General features: G+C 33.3%; 1 protein-coding gene and 2 pseudogenes across 1 annotated transcript; all 3 read right to left on the bottom strand.

Annotated features, from left to right (window-relative positions):
- Positions 1–6,980: 6,980 nt before the first annotated feature.
- On the bottom strand, positions 6,981–7,636 carry LOC145555762 (dirigent protein 22 pseudogene; annotated as a pseudogene).
- A 3,981-nt stretch (positions 7,637–11,617) lies between these two features.
- On the bottom strand, positions 11,618–12,541 carry LOC145555761 (dirigent protein 22 pseudogene; annotated as a pseudogene).
- Positions 12,542–14,518: 1,977 nt separating this feature from the next.
- LOC145642693 (protein trichome birefringence-like 38) lies at positions 14,519–19,901 on the bottom strand. Its single transcript, XM_081693866.1, has 5 exons — positions 19,470–19,901; positions 18,251–18,425; positions 16,882–17,057; positions 16,506–16,664; positions 14,519–14,962 (listed from the first exon to the last, which is right to left on the bottom strand). The coding sequence occupies exons 1-5, from the start codon at positions 19,808–19,810 to the stop codon at positions 14,671–14,673; spliced, it is 1,143 nt and encodes a 380-aa protein (XP_081549992.1). The 5' UTR covers positions 19,811–19,901; the 3' UTR covers positions 14,519–14,670.
- Positions 19,902–20,587: the final 686 nt, after the last annotated feature.

Here is a 20,587-nt window from a genome sequence, read left to right as displayed (position 1 = left end):
TATATTACGGAGGTAGTAAAAAGAATTAGAGGGAGGATGATTAAACTATAAATCATTAGTTACTCTACATACTATCGTAGAACACTAAAATAAAAGTATTTGCTTTAAAAAAGAGTATGCATCAATCTGGTTTAAGATAGTGATCGGGTTAAGCCTTTGAAAATAAGGAAAATAATGAATTCCTGCACACCTCAGTAACTCTAGCGAGAATTAAAAGATTATGTCAAAAGTTACAATTTTTTATTAATGAGAAAGACTCAAAGATCCAATAATAAGATTAGATCTTCAAATTCTTATTCTTTGTTTTATTTTTGTTTTTTATTTGGTTACAATAATTTTCCTCTAAGTCAAATTAAAATACCATATACTTCCTCCGTTTCTTTAGTTAGACACATTTCTTTAGTTACGTTTGTCAATGCACTTATTCAATCATTAATATCTTTAATTATCGATAAACAAAAATTATGAAAAGTTGATATTTTGAAAGTATATTACGTGACGAATCTAACAAAATCCCACATGACTATATTTTTCATTACGTCTAAAGCACAAAACACGGTCAAAGGGAGGTGTGTGAATAGTACAAAAGTCAAAACGTGTCAACTAAATAAAAAATGGAGGTAGTATATAAGAAGAAAACAAAAAAAAAAAATTAAAGGTCATCAGACTAATTTACTCCCTCCGTAACGTTTTACTCGCAACAAACTAGTAGTTTGCGGACTCCTAGGCAAAAGATGGTAAGTGTAATTAACAAAAAATAAGGGCATGTGTTTAATATTAATCCAACCCAAATTAAAAAAAAATAAAAAAATCAATTACAACCACCTATCACCAACACCACCACCGCCTTGCACCATACCACCACCGCCTTGCACCATGCCACCACCACCACCTAGCACCACCCCCGATTTCGCCCACCTACAACCCCGAAACCCAAAATGTAACCCACGAACCCAGAACCACCATCCACAACCCCAAAACCACCACCTACAACCCCGAAAATTCAAACCACCAACCCACGAACCTAGAAAAATCAAACCACCAACCAAATCAACCCACGAACCAAGAAAATTCAAACCACCAACCCGCTAACCCAGAAAATTCAAACCACCAACCAAACAACCAAAGAACCCAGAACCACCACCCACAACCCCGAAACCCACAACCCACGAACCCAAATCCACCACCCACAAGTCCACAACCTCGAAACCCACAACCCACGAACCCCCAATCCCAAAATCCACAGCCCACGAACTCGAACCCAAACCCATAACCCCAAAATCCGAAACCCACAACTCTCTATCATCAATTAAAGCTTTAATTGGTCAAATTTAACCATCAAAACTCCAGATCTAGAGTTTTCATGGTTAAATTTAACCATAAAACCTTCAAATACGTGTTTCACCGCATTGACAAAACAACAAGAAGAGGAAGAGAGAGAAAACGGAGGCGACCGCAATAAAAGGGACATCAGCAGCAACTTCCAGCGACGGTGGTGTACTGAGGTGAATTTTTGGATGATGAACAAAGAATGGAGATTGGTGGTGGACTAGTGGTGGTTCCCAATCAAGATGAGAAAGAACTTTTTTTTATACAAAAGTTGAGAATGAATTTAGATGGGAGAGTAATGATTTTGAGGAAATAATCAAGTTAGTTAATGTTAGGGTTTAAATTATTAAGTTATAATCAGTAGTTTAATTAGGGTATTTAGGAAAAAAAGTAAGGGTAATATTGTAAAATCACACAAAAAAATTTACCATAAAAGGAAAAAAATAAATTTGTTGCAAATAATGTGTTACGGCTAAAAATAGTAATTGTTGCGAGTAAAAAGTTACGGAGGGAGTATATAGACTTTTGTTAAATGAATTGATTCCATTTTATTAGCCAAACAACTATTAGTGGATAAATCACCAAAGACTCAAAGAGCAATATATAATTAAATAATATACACTTCACCTACTACCATGTCTACCAATTGACATTTTGAAAAGCATCACCGTAATAATAGTTGAAGATTTGTGATCCAATAATTAATACGTATTGTGTGCATTATAAGTGAAGGCATGTATATGGTAGTGGTGGGCATGGGCCGTGCCGGGCCTGCCGTGGGCCGTGCCTAGGCGGGCCATGAACAGTGTCGTGCCGGGCCGTGCCGGCCCACGGTGGAGGCGGGCCGTGCCGTGCCGTGCCGGCCTTCAAGGTTTCCCTGTCCACGGCACGGCACGGCCCACCGTGCCGGTCGTGCCGTGCCGGGCCGCCCGTCGTGCCGGCCCACGGTGGAGGCGGGCCGTGCCGGCCACCGTGCCGGCCCACGGGCCACGGCTTACCCTTTTTTCTTTTTTTTTTTTTAAAAAAAAAATTAAAAAAAACTTGAATTTTTTTTATGAAAGAAAAAATTGAATTGAATAATTATACAATTTAATATTTGAATTTAATAATTATTAAATTTTTTATGGAGTTAAGTTATATTAAATATTGTTTAAATTATATTAATATTTATTGTTCATTCATAATTTACTATATATCATATTATTCATATAACTATATAAGTATTAGACAAAAATTAAATAACAATATAACATATTCCATAAAATTAAAAGTTGAAAAAATTCATTCATAAAAATTTATTAAGTAAAAGATAATATGAAGTACAAGGGTACAACTAACAATAATTGATGAATAACTTATTTTGTTATTTTATTATACGGCTAATGTTAATAGAGTACATAGCCAACATAGGAAATACTAACATTTTCACTAATTAATAGAGTACATAGGAAATACTAGAATTTTCGCTAATTAATATTAATTCTCGAGTTGTTGGTAATCTTCAATCAAGGTCTTCATTATCTTCTTCGTCTTCATCTTCGGCTTCATGTTCACTAGCTAATGCGGAGGAGCTAGTTGAACCAGAACGATCGGAACAAATTAAGATTATTAACTAATAAATAATAATTAACAACAATATTAACAATTATAACAAATTAACAATTATAAGTTTATAACACTAACAAAGTAACAAATTATAACAAATTATAACAATTAACAAGTATAAGTAAGTTTTTTTTCTTAATTATTACTTAATTAGTAAGTTAATAAATTTTCAAAAATAATTATAATAATAGTAGATTATCTAAATCAATGAGATCCCAGGTAGGTTATGGTTAGGATCGACGTTGTCCAGAGCCCAAATCCCGCCTTAGACAGATTTCAACAATCCAAATAACCCACAATTAAAATAGAAAGTAGTTTTTATGTAATTAAGTAGTTCCAAGTATACAACAATAATAATAATAATAATAATAATAATAATAATAATAATAATAATAATAATAATAATAATAATAATAATAATAATAATAATAATAATAATAATAATAATAACAATAATAATAACAATAACAATAACAATAACAAATTAAAATAAAGTTGAGTTAGATCTTACAATGACGCTTCAATGCTTTCCCAAATTTATAATTTCTCGAATTTATAATTTCCCGAAATTATAATTTCCCGAATGTAAATATAACAATTTTTTTTTTTTTTTTTGGTAGTAGACTAATAATATTAAAAATGTAAAATTTATAATAGAATAAGAGATTAAGAAATATTAAGAGATTATAATTTATAAATTATAATATATGAGAATAAGAGAGTAAGAGAGTAAGAGAATGAGATGAGAAGATGAGTATTGAGTTGTGGAAAGAATTGGAAGTTGAGGGTGGTATTTATAGGTGAAAATAGAGCCGTTTATAGCCGTTTATAGCCGTTTATGGCCGTTGGAGGGAAAAAACAAGAGCAGCGCCAGTTTATAGCCGTTAGCCCGCGGGCCGTGCCTGCGGGCCGTGCCTGCGGGCCGTGCCTGCGGGCCGTGCCTGCGGGCCGTGCCACGGGCTATTGGCCGGGCTCGTGCCGTGCCGGGCCACTTTTGGGTTTTTTTTCACCGCAGCCCGCACGAGGCACGAGGGGCGTGCCATCGTGCCGGGCCGGGCCTGCCGTCGGGCCGTGCCGTGCCGGGCCATCCTCGTGCCGTGCCCGGGCCGCCCGCGTGCTGACCCGGCCCATGCCCAGCTCTATGGATTACATTACACATTCTGTCAAAAAGAAACAAAATTTTAGAGCACTATCTAAGTACTCAAGTGTGTAAGCTTTGGTTATGGTTAAAATTTGTGTGAATTATTAGTTTTTGAAAATTTTACAAAAAACCACCTTTTAAATTTTGTTTTTTTTATTTTTTTTTTATTTTATTTTTTTTTATGCATATAACTAATTTTTTAAAAAAAATATTGTAAAATACCACCAATTTTGAAAATATTGTTACAAATTATCATTTTTTTAGCCAAATTTACCAATTGTTTTACATTGAACTAGTGGTAAGTTGCAATAAAACTTTTAAAATTGATAGTCTTTACAACTTTTTTTTAAAAGGTGATTAAAAAATAAAAAAAATAAAAAAATAAATAAATAAAAGGTGATTTTTTGTAATATTTCCTTAATTTTTTTATCTTCTTAAATATTGAAAGAAACTTTTTCGAATCTTCTAGCTAGCATAGACTTGTCACTTGTGTATGATCCAATATAATTAAGAATTATCATGATATCACAGCGTAGCTTAGGATTCTGACTTATTATTAGCATCCAACTAAGAAAGGCCAAATAATTTGAAAAACGAGAAGAGCACCTTTAATGGGGTCAATTTCGGAAATTTCGGGGCTTTCGTATTAGGGTTGATGATGGAGATGATGGGAATTGGCCTGGGAAGAGTGTGAATATCGAGGGAGAGGTCACCAGAGAAAAGGGAGGAGAGAGAGAGAGGAGTGGAAAATTGAGAAGAGAGAAAGGGAAAGAAGGAGAACTAAAGAATGATGATGATGGACTCACCTGAGTCCGTTCTACCCAGAAGTTTATCAAATTCTATTTGTTCCTATTAGAGGCTCGTTGATCACAATGTGGAACTTGGAAGTCGTTATTGGGTCAAGCGAGTGTGTGACCAATATGAAAATGATAAATATTGTGTTTTAATTTGTTGTAGATAGAATCACAAATTTAGGACAAATGATGTCAATGAGAGTTGTTCTTTAATGATTAATTACTAGTTATATACTTTTTGTTTTTCTAATAACTTTATTTTAAACTCCCTTAACATACAGTCTTACTCGACATGGCCTTTTCTAAACACTTTATTGTACGGACTATGGAGTATATTTTATTCAACTTTTCTTTACATTTAACCATCTTCTATAGGGGTGTTAATTCGGTTAAACAGTTCGGGTTTGGGTTGGGTTTATCAGTTTCGGGTTATAACGGGTCGGTTTATAACGGATTGAAATAATAAGCGGGTCGGTTTGGGTCGGTTTTGAAAATTATCGGGTCAGTTCGGTTTGGTTTTTTTAATTGCAGTTTATATTCGGATCGGGTCCTTATCGGGTCGGGTTCTAGTCGGTTCGGGTCATAATCAATTTGGGTTGAACTGGGTCGGTTTGAAACGGGTTTAGCCCATTTAATGTGGATTTCGGTTAAAAACAGTTCGGGTCTTAATCAGGACGGGTCGTAATTGGTTCGGGTCATAATCAGTTTGGGTTTAACTGGGTCGGTTCAAAAATGGGTTTCAGTTCAAAATAGATCGGGTGAAATCGGGTCCAACCATTATTGTTTCGGTTATAATCGGTTTAGATTGAACTTGGTTGGTTTGAAAACGAGTTTACCCAATTTGAAACGGGTTTCTAATCAAAATCATATCGGGTTAAAATTGAGTCGGATGATTATCGAGTCGAATTAGTCAGATAATGGGTAGCTAGGAACGAGTCATGTTATAATCAAGTCAAGTCATAAATAAGTTGGGTTTATCGAGTAGTGGGTTGAAACAGATTAGATCATAAACATATTGGGTAACAGGTTGTAAATGACTCAGTCATAAAGGGTTACGGATTTTAAACGCTTTGGTCATAACGGGCTACGGGTCGTAAACAGCTCGGTCACAACGGGTTACGGATTATAACCGGTTCGGCCACAACGGGTTACGGGTTGGAACGATTTAGGTTTATCGGATTTTTATCTGGTTTTAACGGTTTTCGGTTTAAAACGGGTCGGGTTACTATCGGGTTTAAACGTAATCAGTTTGGGTTGCTTTCAGTTTCGGGTTGTAACGGTTTGGCTTGATAACGGGTCGGGTTAGTAACGGTTTGCACAAATTCGGTTTAGTTCAGTTTCGGTTTGGAAAAAATTGGGTCGGGTCAGTTTTCAGTTTCCAAAAAACGGGTTTTAAACAGTTCAGTTCCTTTTCGGATCGGTTCGAAACAGTCGGATTTAACGGTTCGGGTCAGAAACTGACAGCTATAATCTTCTAGCAATTACTCCCTGGCCTCTTATGCAACCTTACACGGTTACAATCACCCACATTTACCTTTGTTTAACTTTTTCTTATAGTCATTCGTCTAATACATACTCCCACATCCCTCTCTTTTAGAATGAAGGTCACACTTTGATTGTTATATTTTTGGCATAATTTTAAAGAATTGTTTTTTAATTAAAATTATGTATAATTTTAAAAAAAAAGTTAGAATTTAGAAATCATACGTTGAGACGATTGTATCAAATACCAACATGACTATATTTAATCATATGTATAAAGAAATAACGGTGGTCAAAGTGATGCATTTGAATAGTGTGAAAGTGTCATTTATTTTGAAACAGAGATAATAGTAATCTATTATACATACGTTAGTAAGTGATTGGAACAATTATTAAATAAATATTAAAACAACACATAAAATCAAACAAAATTGTATACAATCCATGCGTAAATAACAGGAAATAAACAGTAAGAAAAATTCTCATCCTTTTTTTAGACGCATTAGGAATTGTGGGAATTCTCCTTGTGAGGAGGGCTTCCTAATGTTTTCATTTTTCTTATCATTGTATATAAAAAAATTTATAAAGAAATTCTATAAAATAAAGAAATTACATTATGAACCGAGTCATTTAATAAATTATTAAATGTTATACTTGTAGTAAATTCAAGAGGATTATTATCTAATAGTGGTAGACATAAACATGATACTCCACAATAGCATCTCCTTGTGTGTTGGACCAAACAGTATGGGCCAAAGCATATCCACGAGCAAACCGAAAAAGCCCAGTTCCCCCAACAATAGGCATCTCCCTAACTTTTTGCATTGGAGGATTTCTTCCAATTATACTTATACTACTCCCATTGTATTTTCCCTTAGTAAACACATAATTTATAGCCATTAACAATGCAACATTTTCTTGAGATGCAAACCCATACACCCCTTGGGCTCGCCCTATGATCTCCGATCTACGATCCGCCCTAACGGTTAATGGATCATCTGCCATGAACATATTCCCAAAATTTGTACCATAACGGCGGTTTGGGCTAGCTATTTGGACCGCGGTTGGGCGTTTGCCACTTTCAATGTCTTGAAAAAAGAAGTGTAGGTGAGTCATTTTTTCGGCTCGGGTTTGGGATATGGATATTGGGTGGTGTTGATCCGAGAAATTTTGCCCATTAGTTAATTTGGTGTAATAAAATAAGACTAGTAAGAGCAAGAAAGTGTTAGTTTTTGGAAAATATGATGCCATATTCTTTTATTGTGTGACTTTGCCAATGTTGGTTGTGATCATATACATGTAACTCTCCAAGAGTATAAATAGTAGATGATTTAGGTTGATAATTAATAATGAGATATAAGTTATGCTTTTACACATGGAACTAACTACTAGTTCTATTTTTAAAGTGAAAAGTCATATAATTTGTTAGTGGAACCATTGCATGATGTTGTGTACTATTGTGGTTGAGATCAATTATGGATTTGTACCAATAACTTTACTCTTCATCAAGCAAGTTATACAAGTGAGCCAGCGGAGAGTAGACAAGGAGTGTCGATTTGCTTATCAATGTTCGTTATTATTATTATGAATTGTTGGACCAAAGTAGATTCAATAGTGGTGTTATTATTACTTCGTATCATTTTGATAGCTACCACTTCCATCCTGAAAATTTCTCATACAACAATTATATATGCCACGTTGTTAAATACGGGTCTGGGCTGTACCCACAATTCAAGAGTGCGAGTCCATTTTACAAGTTCAAAGGAGGTTTCATCCCAAAACTATATGGCAATAGGAGGAGTAGCCCCTTAGCCTTATAAAGTAATTAACTCTCTCTTCTTCAACCAATGTGAGACACTTATATGTAATGATACTTGGGAGGTCTATTCTTCAACACTCTCCCTCACATGTAAGGTCCCTTTTTATCTTTGTCTCATGTGATTTTTTGGGCTAGAGTGTTTCTTCACTCCCCCTCACAAGGACCAACTCTTGGCCTATTGAACTTTAGCCATTTAAGGTCCCATATCGTGGGCCCGACTCTGATACCATGCTAAAGGACCAACTTAACCAAAAGCTTAACCTGATGGTTGAGGCCCAGAAATATGTTTTTTATACTCTATCACATACACGTAACTATGCAATCCTCTCATAGGTCATAATAAGCGTGGTGGTTGTCTAGTTGATGGGAAAAAAGTATGAGAGAATTGGAGGAAGAGTGGAATCAAGGAAAGTGGAAAATAATCATATAATTTGGAAGCTTTTGTTGGCCTCGTGTAGGTATGACAAATAATCATTAATAGTTACTGTTGAAGAAGATGTTGATGAAAATGATGTAGATGCTTTGTGTTTATTTTCATAACTTTGTCAAGAAGAGCACCAAATCTAGAATCATAACTACTAGATGGTGTAGCTGAATTAGAGCTATAAATAAATGCATAATGATCATAAAGACCTCCAAAACAGATTTGGATTAACTAATATATTGACTAACATCAAAATCGATACTTAAACAATAATATTAAAATTCTAAAAGATTTTCCAAACCTTCAGCTTTGATACTGAATAGTAGCGATTTCATAAATTATTGGAAATCCACTAAAAATAAGTGAGTCACTTACGTTTCATGCTATCAAGAACGGACGAAAGTTGAAATGTTGGCTGTGATGGAGGTGGCATAGCTGAATTCGATGATTGGTTGAAGAAGGTTATGGTGGAGCTAGAGTCCGAAGACATTTTAATATTTTGCCCATCTCCCTAAGTCGTAATCTATCTGATCGATCCCCATATTCATTGATAAATTGGTTTAAATTTTTCATATTAATTTCATACGAAAAATTTATACCATCAGTCTCTTTTTTCTTTTTTTTTTTTTTTTTATAAAAAACTAGTCGTTTACTCGTTTAGCACTGCATGCATGCATGTGAAGTGAAACTAGAGCTGTGAATGTAACTATTAGATAGAGTAGGTCGTGCATAGGGCTGGCAAAAGATGACACGATCCAAAAACCCGACTCGAACCTGACCTGAAAATAACGGGTTTAGATTGAGGTTTTTGACCCGAAAACTTAAATGGGTTGACACGAACCCGACCTGATAATTATATGGGTTAGGTTAAGGTTTAAAATTTCAACCCGAAAATGACCCATGTAACCCAAAAAAAATCATGGGTCAAAATCAAGTGTAAAACTAATCCAACTTGGCAACAAATTCAACCCAAAATAAACTCTCAACGAACCCTAATTATATATAACCTTTCCTTTTTCCGGTGTTCTCACTTTCTCAAACTTCAAATGTTGTGGCTGCCTCAAATCCCATCTCTTTTTTATATTTCATCTCTTTACTGTTTGCTCCTTACTCCACAAAAAACACCGACCATCACAAACTTACCTCCACTTCTGTCTACTTGGTGAAAAGTCAATCAATTCCAAGTCTCAACCTGGTCGTCGTCTATCAATCTAAGGGTATGTTCCCATTGACTGAAATGAGCTGAATTGAATTGAACTAAACTGAACTTATTAAAGCTGAACTGAACAGAACTTATTAGAGCTGAGCAGAACTAAACTGAACTGAAATGAATATTTTATAAGAGAATGAAATTGGGAGCTGAACTAAACTAAACTAAACTTATTAGAGTTGAACTGAACTTAACTGAACTGAAAATAATCGTATGAGAACAAACCCTAACACAATATTAATTCTTTTATATTTTCTTTTATTAATTGGTTGTGTGTTGTTATTTGCCAATGATTCTTGAATCAATGATTATATATAAACATCGCTAACTTCATACTCTAATTAATATGTTTAGGTTGACCCACTTTAATTTACACCCAAAGCAACAAAATAAATTGGGTTACACAAATCATTTTAAAAAAAAAGTTAAATGGGTCATTTCAAGTTGACCCGAAAATAAACTAATCAGATCAGGTCGGGTCATACTTTTCAATCCGAAAAACTAAATGGATTAGGTTAGGGTTGGGAATTTTTGACCCGAAACCGAAATGACCCGAACACGAAAGTGACCTGAACTGATCTATTTGCCAGCCCTAGTTGTGCGTGGGTTCACTAGGTTGTGCAGGTTGGGTGGGTCAGGCGTTTAGGGTGGGTTGTGTCGTGAGCCGCGCGTGTTGGGCATGCAGGGTGGGCTAAGTTGTGCGAGCTGGGTCAAGTTGGGTGGGTCAAAATGGGTTATGCTGGTTGAGCTGAATTAAACGGATCAAAATGGGCTGGATCGAACTCGGGCTATGCTCGGTTAGTACTAGGTCGAAAACGATTGTGTTATACTCTCCCATCTTTTTTAACTCTCTCTCTCTCTCTCTCTCTCTCTCTCTCTCTCTCTCTCTCTCTCACATTTTTACACTTTTTCGTCATTTAATACTCTCTCTTATTTTGTAATATCGTAACACTTTGACTTTTGCACTACTCATATACTTACTTTGACTATAATTTTGATCAATATATCAAAAGCATATGTAGTCATGTAAAATATATTTGTATTAGTCTTTATGTACATTTTCATTAGATCAAGCTTCTATACATCTCAATAATATATAATTACAATTATTAATGGTCAAAGTTGTGCATTGGCATATATGCCGATCAAAGTGTTGCAGTTATATATTATGAAACGGAGGAAGAAGTAAAATTTATCTTACACTAATCTTCTTCATTAACATAAATTATCTATATTAATTGGTAATTCATTTAAATTATAAAACAAAAGATAAAAAAGTAAATACTAGGTTAGAATTTGTGTGATGCACAACTTATATAAAATCTATTTTTATCATTTTTAAATTTCTTTTAAAAAATAGATAAATATAAATAAGAATTATGCGTCTTGTACAAAAATATCCTTACTTTTCAAATTTTAGATTTTCATCAAAATTATGATATAATACCTGCATCGCCTAATACATATTTCAATGTAGGAGTCTTTTTATTAGTGTGCTACTTGAAAGTATTTCATTTTTTTAAGGATAAATTGATTGGTTGTAGTCATACTTGCATTTAAGTGGAAAATCTTTTTGAGAGCGAGTGCCATGTGAACAGTCATGATATCAGCAACATTTATTTAGTAATAGTTACTCCCTCCGTCCCCGATTGATAGTCACTTATGTCATTTTTGGGCACCCAAAATGTTAGTCACATTTGCTTTTTTCAAGTACCATTAATATTATTTTTTTACCAAAATTCTCTAACATTTGCAAAAATATTTGTGCAAATTTAACTTTCCAATATAATTTTACTTTCCCATGTACTTTAATTACTTTCTCTCTCTACATTTTTGCACATCCAATGTAAATTTACTTTTTCAATGTGCTTTCTTTAATTCTCCTTAATTCCCGTGATTTTTCTTCAAAAGTTACTATCAATCGGGGACGGAGGGAGTAATAGATTACATTACCACAAAGGGTACAAACAAGCCACTACGTATTATTAAACAAAGTTGTATTATCTTAATGTTGCATTATTAATGCTTTGCATAAATATTGATAAAAAGAATTGCAAAATCAATAAAAAAAAAATTAAAATTTAAAAAATAAAAAAATATTACTTTGATGATGCACTTAAAAAACGAAGGAAATACTATATTACACTAATGGATTATCTAATAGTGATGCACATAAACATGGTACTCTACACTAGCATCTCCTTGTGGGTTGGACCAAACAGTATGGGCCAAAGCATATCCACGAGCAAACCGAAAAAGCCCAGTTCCACCAACAATAGGCATCTCCCTAACTTTTTGCATTGGAGGATTTCTACCAATTATAGTTATACTACTCCCATTGTATTTTCCCTTAGTAAACACATAATTTATAGCCATTAACAATGCAACATTTTCTTGAGATGCAAACCCATACACCCCTTGGGCTCGCCCTATGATCTCCGACCTTCGATCCGCCCTAACGGTTAATGGATCATCTGCCATGAACATATCCCCAAAATTTGAACCATAACGGTGGTTTGGGCTAGCTATTTGGACCGCGGTTGGGCGTTTGCCACTTACTATATCTTGGAAGAAGAAATGTAGGTGGCTCATTTTTTCGACTCCGGTTCGGGATATGGATAGTGGGTGTTGAACCGAGAAGACCTTACCATTAGTAGAATTGGTGAAATAAAATATAACAAAGAGCAAGAACGTGTTAGTTTTTGGGAAATATGATGCCATATTGTTTTATAATGTGTTTTTGCCAATGTTTGTCATGATCATATGATATGTAACTTCAAGAGTATAAATAGAAGATCATTTAGGTTGATCAATCATGAGGTACTTGCTATGAATTTTCCTTTAACACATGGAAGAAAAGTACCAATTTGTAATGGTGTGAACCATGATGTAGTGTACCATTGTAGTTGGGTCCAATTATGGGTTTGTTTCAATAACTTTACTCTTCATCAAGCATGTTGTAAAAGTGAGCTAGTGGAGAGGATACAGGGTTTGTCGAATAATTTAAGGGCTTATCAATGATTTATTAATAATTGTTGGAACAAAATAGAATTATATATTCACCAACACAAAGTATTAGCTTAGGTGAGTCAGGTTCACTATGAGTCCACTCACCCAACATCAAATTTTAAAAACTAATAGTTTAATAATTTATACGTATGAATTTTATTTCAAAACACACATGAAATGTCTTCCATCTAAATTTTAAAGCTAGTTAATACTTTTTTAATTTAAAAAAAAAATATAAAACGTTTAATAACTTATACTACGTATTAGTCTTATTGTGAGCGAGCCCAAACTCATGCATACTTTCTCATTAGCCAATGTCATTAGCCAATGTGATGCTCATACAATTGTTGAATATAGACAAGTTAAATAAGAGATAAAATTATGATTACTGCTAGACTATAAGAGCATCTCCAATGACAAGGTACAATGCTTTGATTGATTGATTATGGGTTCAATTAATCACAAGAATAAATAATTAAACACTCAACACTATAAATGGTCGTTTAATTCACATAAGAAATAAAAGTGTCCTTGAGGTTTAGTAGCTTCTGTTAAAGAACCAACTAAACTAAAAGTTTAACCTAATGGTTAAGGTCGAATATGTTTAATAATCTATCAGTTTCGTTACTCAATCAGATAGCTCACATACTTAATGCATGTTAGAAAGTCAATCAAATGTTTTTCTTTTCTTTTGTTCCGAGTAGTCGAGTACATATTCTATAAGAAAGGCACCCTTAATTCCTTTCATTGCTTTTCATTTCTTGTAATACACACATATGAAATAGCGTATGGAGAAATGCAATGACATACTCGAAATAAATTATGTCTTTGCTTCGAAGATTAGACTGTTGGCAACACGAAATTTATTTGCAAGAATATTACTTCACTAATTTTACACTTACATTTGTAATAGTTTTATTCTGTTTACTACAGAGTATTCTCGATTATGATATGTTAGAAATTCTCCTTGTGATGAGAGTTCTCTAAAAATTCTTTATCTTACCTTAAAAATTATATTCTTCGGGCCACTGTAAATAAAATAATGAATTTGAATTAAAAAATGGGTCCCACAAGTGTCGGTGAAATTACGAAAATGTTATGATGACTGGACAAATTTGTTGATTTCTTTGTAATTTGAATTAAAAATATTATAATTGTTTAGTTTAAGATCTTAGGAGAAAAAAAAATAGAGAAAAAAATGATGATGTCAAAAATAGCTTTGGCGGGTAAAATTTTCATAAGAAATGGGCAAGTGTCCTCTAATGATGTCAGCATGTTTTGTTTTAGTAATAGTTAATAGATATGCTAGGCGAAAGCCCATTATGCTAAATACTCATTGTAAATCAATTATTGTTAATGTATGGATGATTAATATATGTTTAGTTAATAGTCTGATAAAAATTCTGGTCAGGCTAAGCCTTATCATGAAATTCATACCCATCCACAAAAAGTGTGGGTTGTCAGGCCGAAGCGAGCATTTTGAATTTTTCTAGGCTGGATTTGGGCTTTTCACTAAAAATAATGTGTATCTAAACCGATTTAAACCATAATCTTTTTCAAATCAGACCAAATCAGTATAATCGGCCAAGCCATTAAGAGGACAGTCTTGTCAAATCACACTCATGTATGTTGTTTGGGGATAAAGCCATGTGTACTCTAACATTCTAGTGTTTTAAATTGGATTATCTTATATTTTCAGGATAGTAGACTAAGAATCCAATAAATAACTGTATCATTGAATAGTTTTTACAAATCTAATAAGAACTTACATTAACTAAAACGGGAATTGCAATGACATACTCCCATAAATTTTTTATTACAACATCATACATACAACAATTAACCTATTGCTAAAATTTACATGATAAGAGTTGTATACAAAAGTTGATTCCAAGTATCAGGAAGACCAGCTACACACCAATGAGTACAATCCATACCCTTAAAACCATTATAAGAACTCGGGTGCCCGTCTTTCCTTAGTTGTGAGAGGGTTGTGATATCAAGTAGATAAACGGGTTTTGATATCGTACTTATAACTTGTTTAGCCACCTCTAATGCTGGTGGTAATGCACCTGGGTATGTTGATCCTTTCATAGGCATTGTTTCCTTTGAACAATCCATCACCCCTGTTGCATTCCATTCTTGTCCACTGATTTCAGGAAAATTGCGTTATCAAATCATCAAGAACATAGAAATTGACTTGATTTTCATAATATTATCATTTGTTACTACAATGATTGAGTTTGGGCCAAATTCATCAATAAGAAGAATTGTTAAACCATTTGTAAGTCCAACAAGGCTCCATCCTTAAATCAATTCATACGAGTAATTCTATCTTAATGTGGATTTCCCTACTCTCTAGGTTTGTTACCTAATTGATTTTTTTTACTTCTTAATTAGTTAAACTTATCTAAATTTACAGCTCGTCTTGTGTGTGGCTAGCCACATCATGTGACCACTTACAAAATAATAAAGTAACCCCTATAACACTGATCCAGTAACCTATATAATGCTAAATGAGTAACCCCTATAACACTAACTGAATAGCCCTATAATACTGATAAAGTAACCCATTTAACACTGATTAAGTAACCCCTATTACACTATGAAGTAATCCTTGCCACACGGTGTGACCAGCCACATACTTCCTCCGTTTTCTTTTACTTGCAACACTTTCCTAAAAAGGAAATGTCACAATACTTGCAATACACTATAAAAGGAAAGTTACTTTAGGGAAAAACTATACTATTTCCCTTATTTAAAGCACATGACCCACTAAATTACACTCCTAACAACCACTCATCCCATTTTAAAGTGTATTATATCATGTGAACCCCACATTTCTTAAATACCGTGAAAAAGTGTGTGTAGCATCTAAAAGAAAACGGAGGAAGTATAAGACTTTGTACTTAACTTAATAGACTTATTTAAGTTGTAAATTTAGCATGAATATCTCTTTATTTTAATTTTTTTTTTCTAGAATTAGTTTTATTTTAATTTAACTAGGTCATATAAGTTGGAATCAACTATTTTTCCTGAAATAGGTGAAAATAAGGTTATCAAAATAGAGTCTAATATGAGATGGACAATCTACTTAGAGTTTTACATATTTATCATCCTATAAATGATCGAGTAGAGTGTTGCAACACGCAAACTATGATAAAGGATGTGTTATTATAATTGTCATATTCTTTTGGAAAATTTGTCAATTACTATCGCAAATTAAAAAAGTTGTGAATAAATACCGCAAAAAATTTTAAGATGTTGCGATTACTACCAAGCCCTCATTAAACCCAACTATAACGTCATTATATCACTTTAACCCATGGTTAAAACCCTTAACCACGACGTCATTATATCCCTAAACCATTTTTTTTGGGGGGGGGGGGGCTGGTTAAAGTCCTTAACCATGGTCAAATACGGATTAAAGGGATATAATGACGTCATAGTTGGGTTTAATGGGGGTTTGGTAGTAATCGCAACATCTTAAAATTTTTTGCGGTAGTAATTCACAACTTTTTAAATTTGCATGCGGTAGTAATTTACAAAGTGGTATTACCTTGCGGTAGTAATTGGCAAATTATCCTTTTCCTTTATGTATGATGCATAAGAATAATGTGACTTATTGCCTTATATTCTTTTAATTATAAAGCATAGAATAAAGTGGCGGTCGTTTTGAAGGCCAAACTTACTTGTAATGTGAAGGATTGGTTCCTTGGAAGAAAACTCTAGTCTTCATAGGATCAATTTCTGAATCAACCCATTTTGCCCAAGTCATTAATGCTTTTCTATATGCATCCATGCGGTCCATATCCTTTGATGTCACCGTCCCATCTTGGATATAGTCCCATCTACAAAATTTTTGCACCACAAAATTCCATTAATTAATTATAAAAGATAAAATTTCGAGCAATAATTTATAAAAATTTCATAGTAAAGTTATCAACTATATGTATTATCTTTGTTTAGAATTAATAGTCATGTCACTATTACATATTCTGTTGACATAACCACTAATCATAAACGGAAAAACAAGTTCATGTAGGGTTATTGTAAGTACGAACATACGGTTGCTTAGGCCCCTTCCGACTCCACCACAGCCACGTGTTGAAAATCAAAACGTCCATATCCTTCCACATTTCGCCACCTTTAATTGAGTTAAGCTTCAATACTCGACCTTTTTGCTCGTTTTCAATGTCGACTAGGTATGAAGAAGGATATAGCATTATTGACACATTATGATCCTACAATTAAGAGAGAAATTGTTAGTAATGACAAGGTGGCTTTTCTAATTGTTGAAGAAATTGAGAAAAGCAATTAGGTCGTTCAAATTAGTTTGAAATCCATAGCCAATAATTCAAATCTAAGTCATTTTTCGGGCTTCAAAATTGTACACGAGTCAAATTTAAGCTCCAGTTGGGTTGGTTCATGTCTACTTCTATTTCTAGTAAATTTATTATGATACATTAATCACTACTCATATTAGGCAATAGTTGTTGAATCGGGTCACAATTCAAGTTAATTCAAACTCACTATAGATTTGGAGTAGAGTTCATATACTTTGGATAATTGGATTGCACATAAACAGCTTGTTGACATGAACAACTTTTTGTTCAACCTCATTATTATGAAGCCAAAATTTTGGCCAAGATCTAGAAGAATAAATGTCTAAAGAGGCCAATAATAGTACTGCATGTGTTTCATAAGTTGGACAAAATTGAAGTCACAAAACAACCAAAGTCTAAAGCAATTGACATTGATTTATTTGTCACTTTCCTATTATTTTTTTTCCCGTGATAACTTGTTATTGCCACTAGGCGGTGATAAATTGATAATATTCACATGCAATACTCTTCTCTAATCTTATTAAAGGGAGAACTAAATGACTTTGACTATAAATGTTTAATTAATCTTCTCTAATCTTCTTTTTTTCCTTAGGGTTAACTAAGAGTTAAATTAGTTGGGAATACCATTATTCATAATTTTTAGAGGATCAAATCAACCAAAAGGTTAAGCTAATAGTCGAAGTTCAGGATCGGTTTGTATAATCTATCAATAATACATGACATAACACAAAAAATGGCCACATTACTATAAATATCTTTACAATTATATCTGTCTAATTTCTATTTTTCTTTATCTTTTTTTGTAAAAAAAAATGATAACATAGTAGAGGCATGTTATGATCACACAATATCCTAAATGTTGCTCTCCATTTGAGTAGAATCGGATTTCTTATACGTGTACTGTAATAAGTAACATCCTAATTATGTCATCAATTTATTTGTAAAATTAATTTGAGAAAGTTCACTACCATAAAATGTGATCATGTGAAAACATCCTCGTTTTCCCTCTTCTTAATACTTAAATGACACTAAATGTATTAGTTTTAGTTTGATTATTTGTCAAAAAAAAATAGTGCATGTTAAAAGTTTACCTCAAAAATCCAAGATTTAATTCCACCAACAGTTTGTTGTTGTTTGATATTGGAGTTAGGAATAGCAGCATGAAGTAGGCAAACTAGTGATTGCCAAATGTTAAGACTAAGTGAATCCCCAACATACATTATCTTCTTTCCACTCATTCTCTTTAGGAAATCCACTCCATCAAACCTGCATCAATAATAATCAGCCATCATTCAACTCAAAAAATAAAAAATAAAAATAAAATAAATAAATTTGAATTACGAAGATACCGTAAAATTATGAGACAAATTAAAAGTAATCGAGGGACAAAAACACTTGCGTGGACCTGGTCCACAATAATATTATTGTGGACCCGAGGTCTATACACACGCAACTGACATTATATTGAATATAGTGACCATTATTTTTAACATAGTAACTTTTATTAAAACTACTACAACGTTTAATAATATTGTGAACTTGAAATACGACGCTATTACCCTAATTTTAGCATAGTGGCCTTTATTATTCATATTAATCAGTATATAAATATTTCATTACAAAAATAACCACTTAGGCCTATATATTACCAAAATGATTTTTATTTCAACATAGTGACCTTTTTTAAAATTATAATGACCCTTTTTTTTGTTAATAAAACAACCATACTTTCTCTAATGTTAGTGGTCCATAATAAATTAGTGTGAACCAGGTCCATTTAAGAATTTGTAATCGAGTTACAATATCAAGGGACAATACGCATGTATGCGGGTGCAGTGTATATTATATAAACTTTGTTCCATTCTTTTAAAATGTCACTCCAATAGATTTATGTGATGTAAAGTTACAAACCTTACATCAATCATATTAATATATTATCCAAAAACAAAAGCCAACAGATCTACCACACATCAAACTACTTTCATCATTAGAATGAACTGTATTTTTATAATAGAAAAACAAAAACAAATTCCTATAATATAATTATGTTACATTTAATTATATTTTCTAGTGTAATAGGCATTTTGTCATTGTTACCTCATTATGATATTAAAATTTTCGTAATTAAATAAAACTCCATTTTCATACGCGTATAATTTATTACTAATTTTCATTACCACTCAATATCATTTTTATAAATGGTCATTAATAATAAAATAGTAACATAAATTATGAAACCATACAACCTAAAAAAAAAAAAAATCACATAATTCATATATATCTAAGATACATTGGAAAAAATTGACAAACCTGGGAAGATCACACTGTTCAGGCTGCCACCGGAACTTGAGATAAAACTTATCGGGGCGGCCATATTTCAGGCAATCGAACTCCTTTCGAATGCTCGGACATTGTAAGGAATCATACATAGGATAAGAAGGATCCCAAACCCAATTACCTTGGAAAATATTGCAGTTTTTTAGCTCTAGTTTTTTTTGCTTTAACAACTTGTTAACTATATGATCTTGACGTCGATGGATCGACGTTTGTAACACGACATTGGTTGTTGCATTTAGGCTAATGAATGAAGATATGGCTAACAATGTAACAATCGAAAAATGCAGAGTATTGTTCTGTTTTTTAGTTCCCATTTTTTAGAGAAAAAAAGGGTAGTAGAATAGTAGATAGTAATCTAGTAAAAAGAGAGTGAAAAAAAGAAAAAAAAAAAAAAAAAAAAAGTGGTAGATTTAGCACACATGTAATGGTGGTGGCACAAATGAGTATGATTGTATGAAGCTTGTATCTATATAATACCTACCTAAAGAAATACATACCTAAAGCAAAGTTGAGGACATACAAGTTGCGAAACATAATAAGAAATCCCTAGCATGCTACTAATAATCAATCATCACGCATCATTAGTTTGTAGACTCGACACATGACTCAACTATTTACATCACTATGACTCCATTAATTAATAATAGGTAAATCATTATTTTTATTCATTGGATTACGCAATAGACAAGGTTGTCCAACCCATGCTCCATTTGAAACATCAATAAAAGAAAAACCCCATGGCTCCTTTCAGAAACATCAATAAACATCCAACGACTACGGGCACGACTCCGTGACCGTAGTTAGTATGAGATCTCACCTAACTCCTAGTTTTAAAAATAATATTTGAAATAAGAGACTCGTAGATCAGACGGCCTCGAGAAAAGTACACGGCTAATACCCCATGTACCCCAACCCCTGATTGTCATTACTCCAGATGTGCACCAATCCAGAGTTTTATTGCTCATCCATCTTGCACTTTACGTGATTTATAGGTTTAAACTTGATGATGACTCATATGCATAACAATACAAACATTCCAAACACAATTCAATCAAACAAGGCAAGTTTTCAATTTCAATTCTTGATTTATT

This window comes from Chenopodium album, chromosome 8 (genome assembly GCF_948465745.1).
Source record: "Chenopodium album chromosome 8, dcCheAlbu1.1, whole genome shotgun sequence".
Lineage (NCBI taxonomy): Eukaryota > Viridiplantae > Streptophyta > Magnoliopsida > Caryophyllales > Amaranthaceae > Chenopodium > Chenopodium album.
The sequence above is the reverse complement of the archived record's forward strand: the minus strand, read 5'-3'. Positions and strand labels throughout refer to the sequence as shown.

Excerpts from the sequence above, each read along its gene's own strand:
- LOC145642693 (XM_081693866.1), bottom strand. The coding sequence starts at position 19,810 with ATGGGAACTAAAAAACAGAACAATACTCTGCATTTTTCGATTGTTACA. Across the intron at positions 16,665-16,881 it reads CGGAAGGGGCCTAAGCAACC|ATGGGACTATATCCAAGATG; the intron begins GTATGTTCGTAC and ends AAAATTTTGTAG. Across the intron at positions 14,963-16,505 it reads ACCAATCCTTCACATTACAA|TGGACAAGAATGGAATGCAA; the intron begins GTAAGTTTGGCC and ends TCCTGAAATCAG.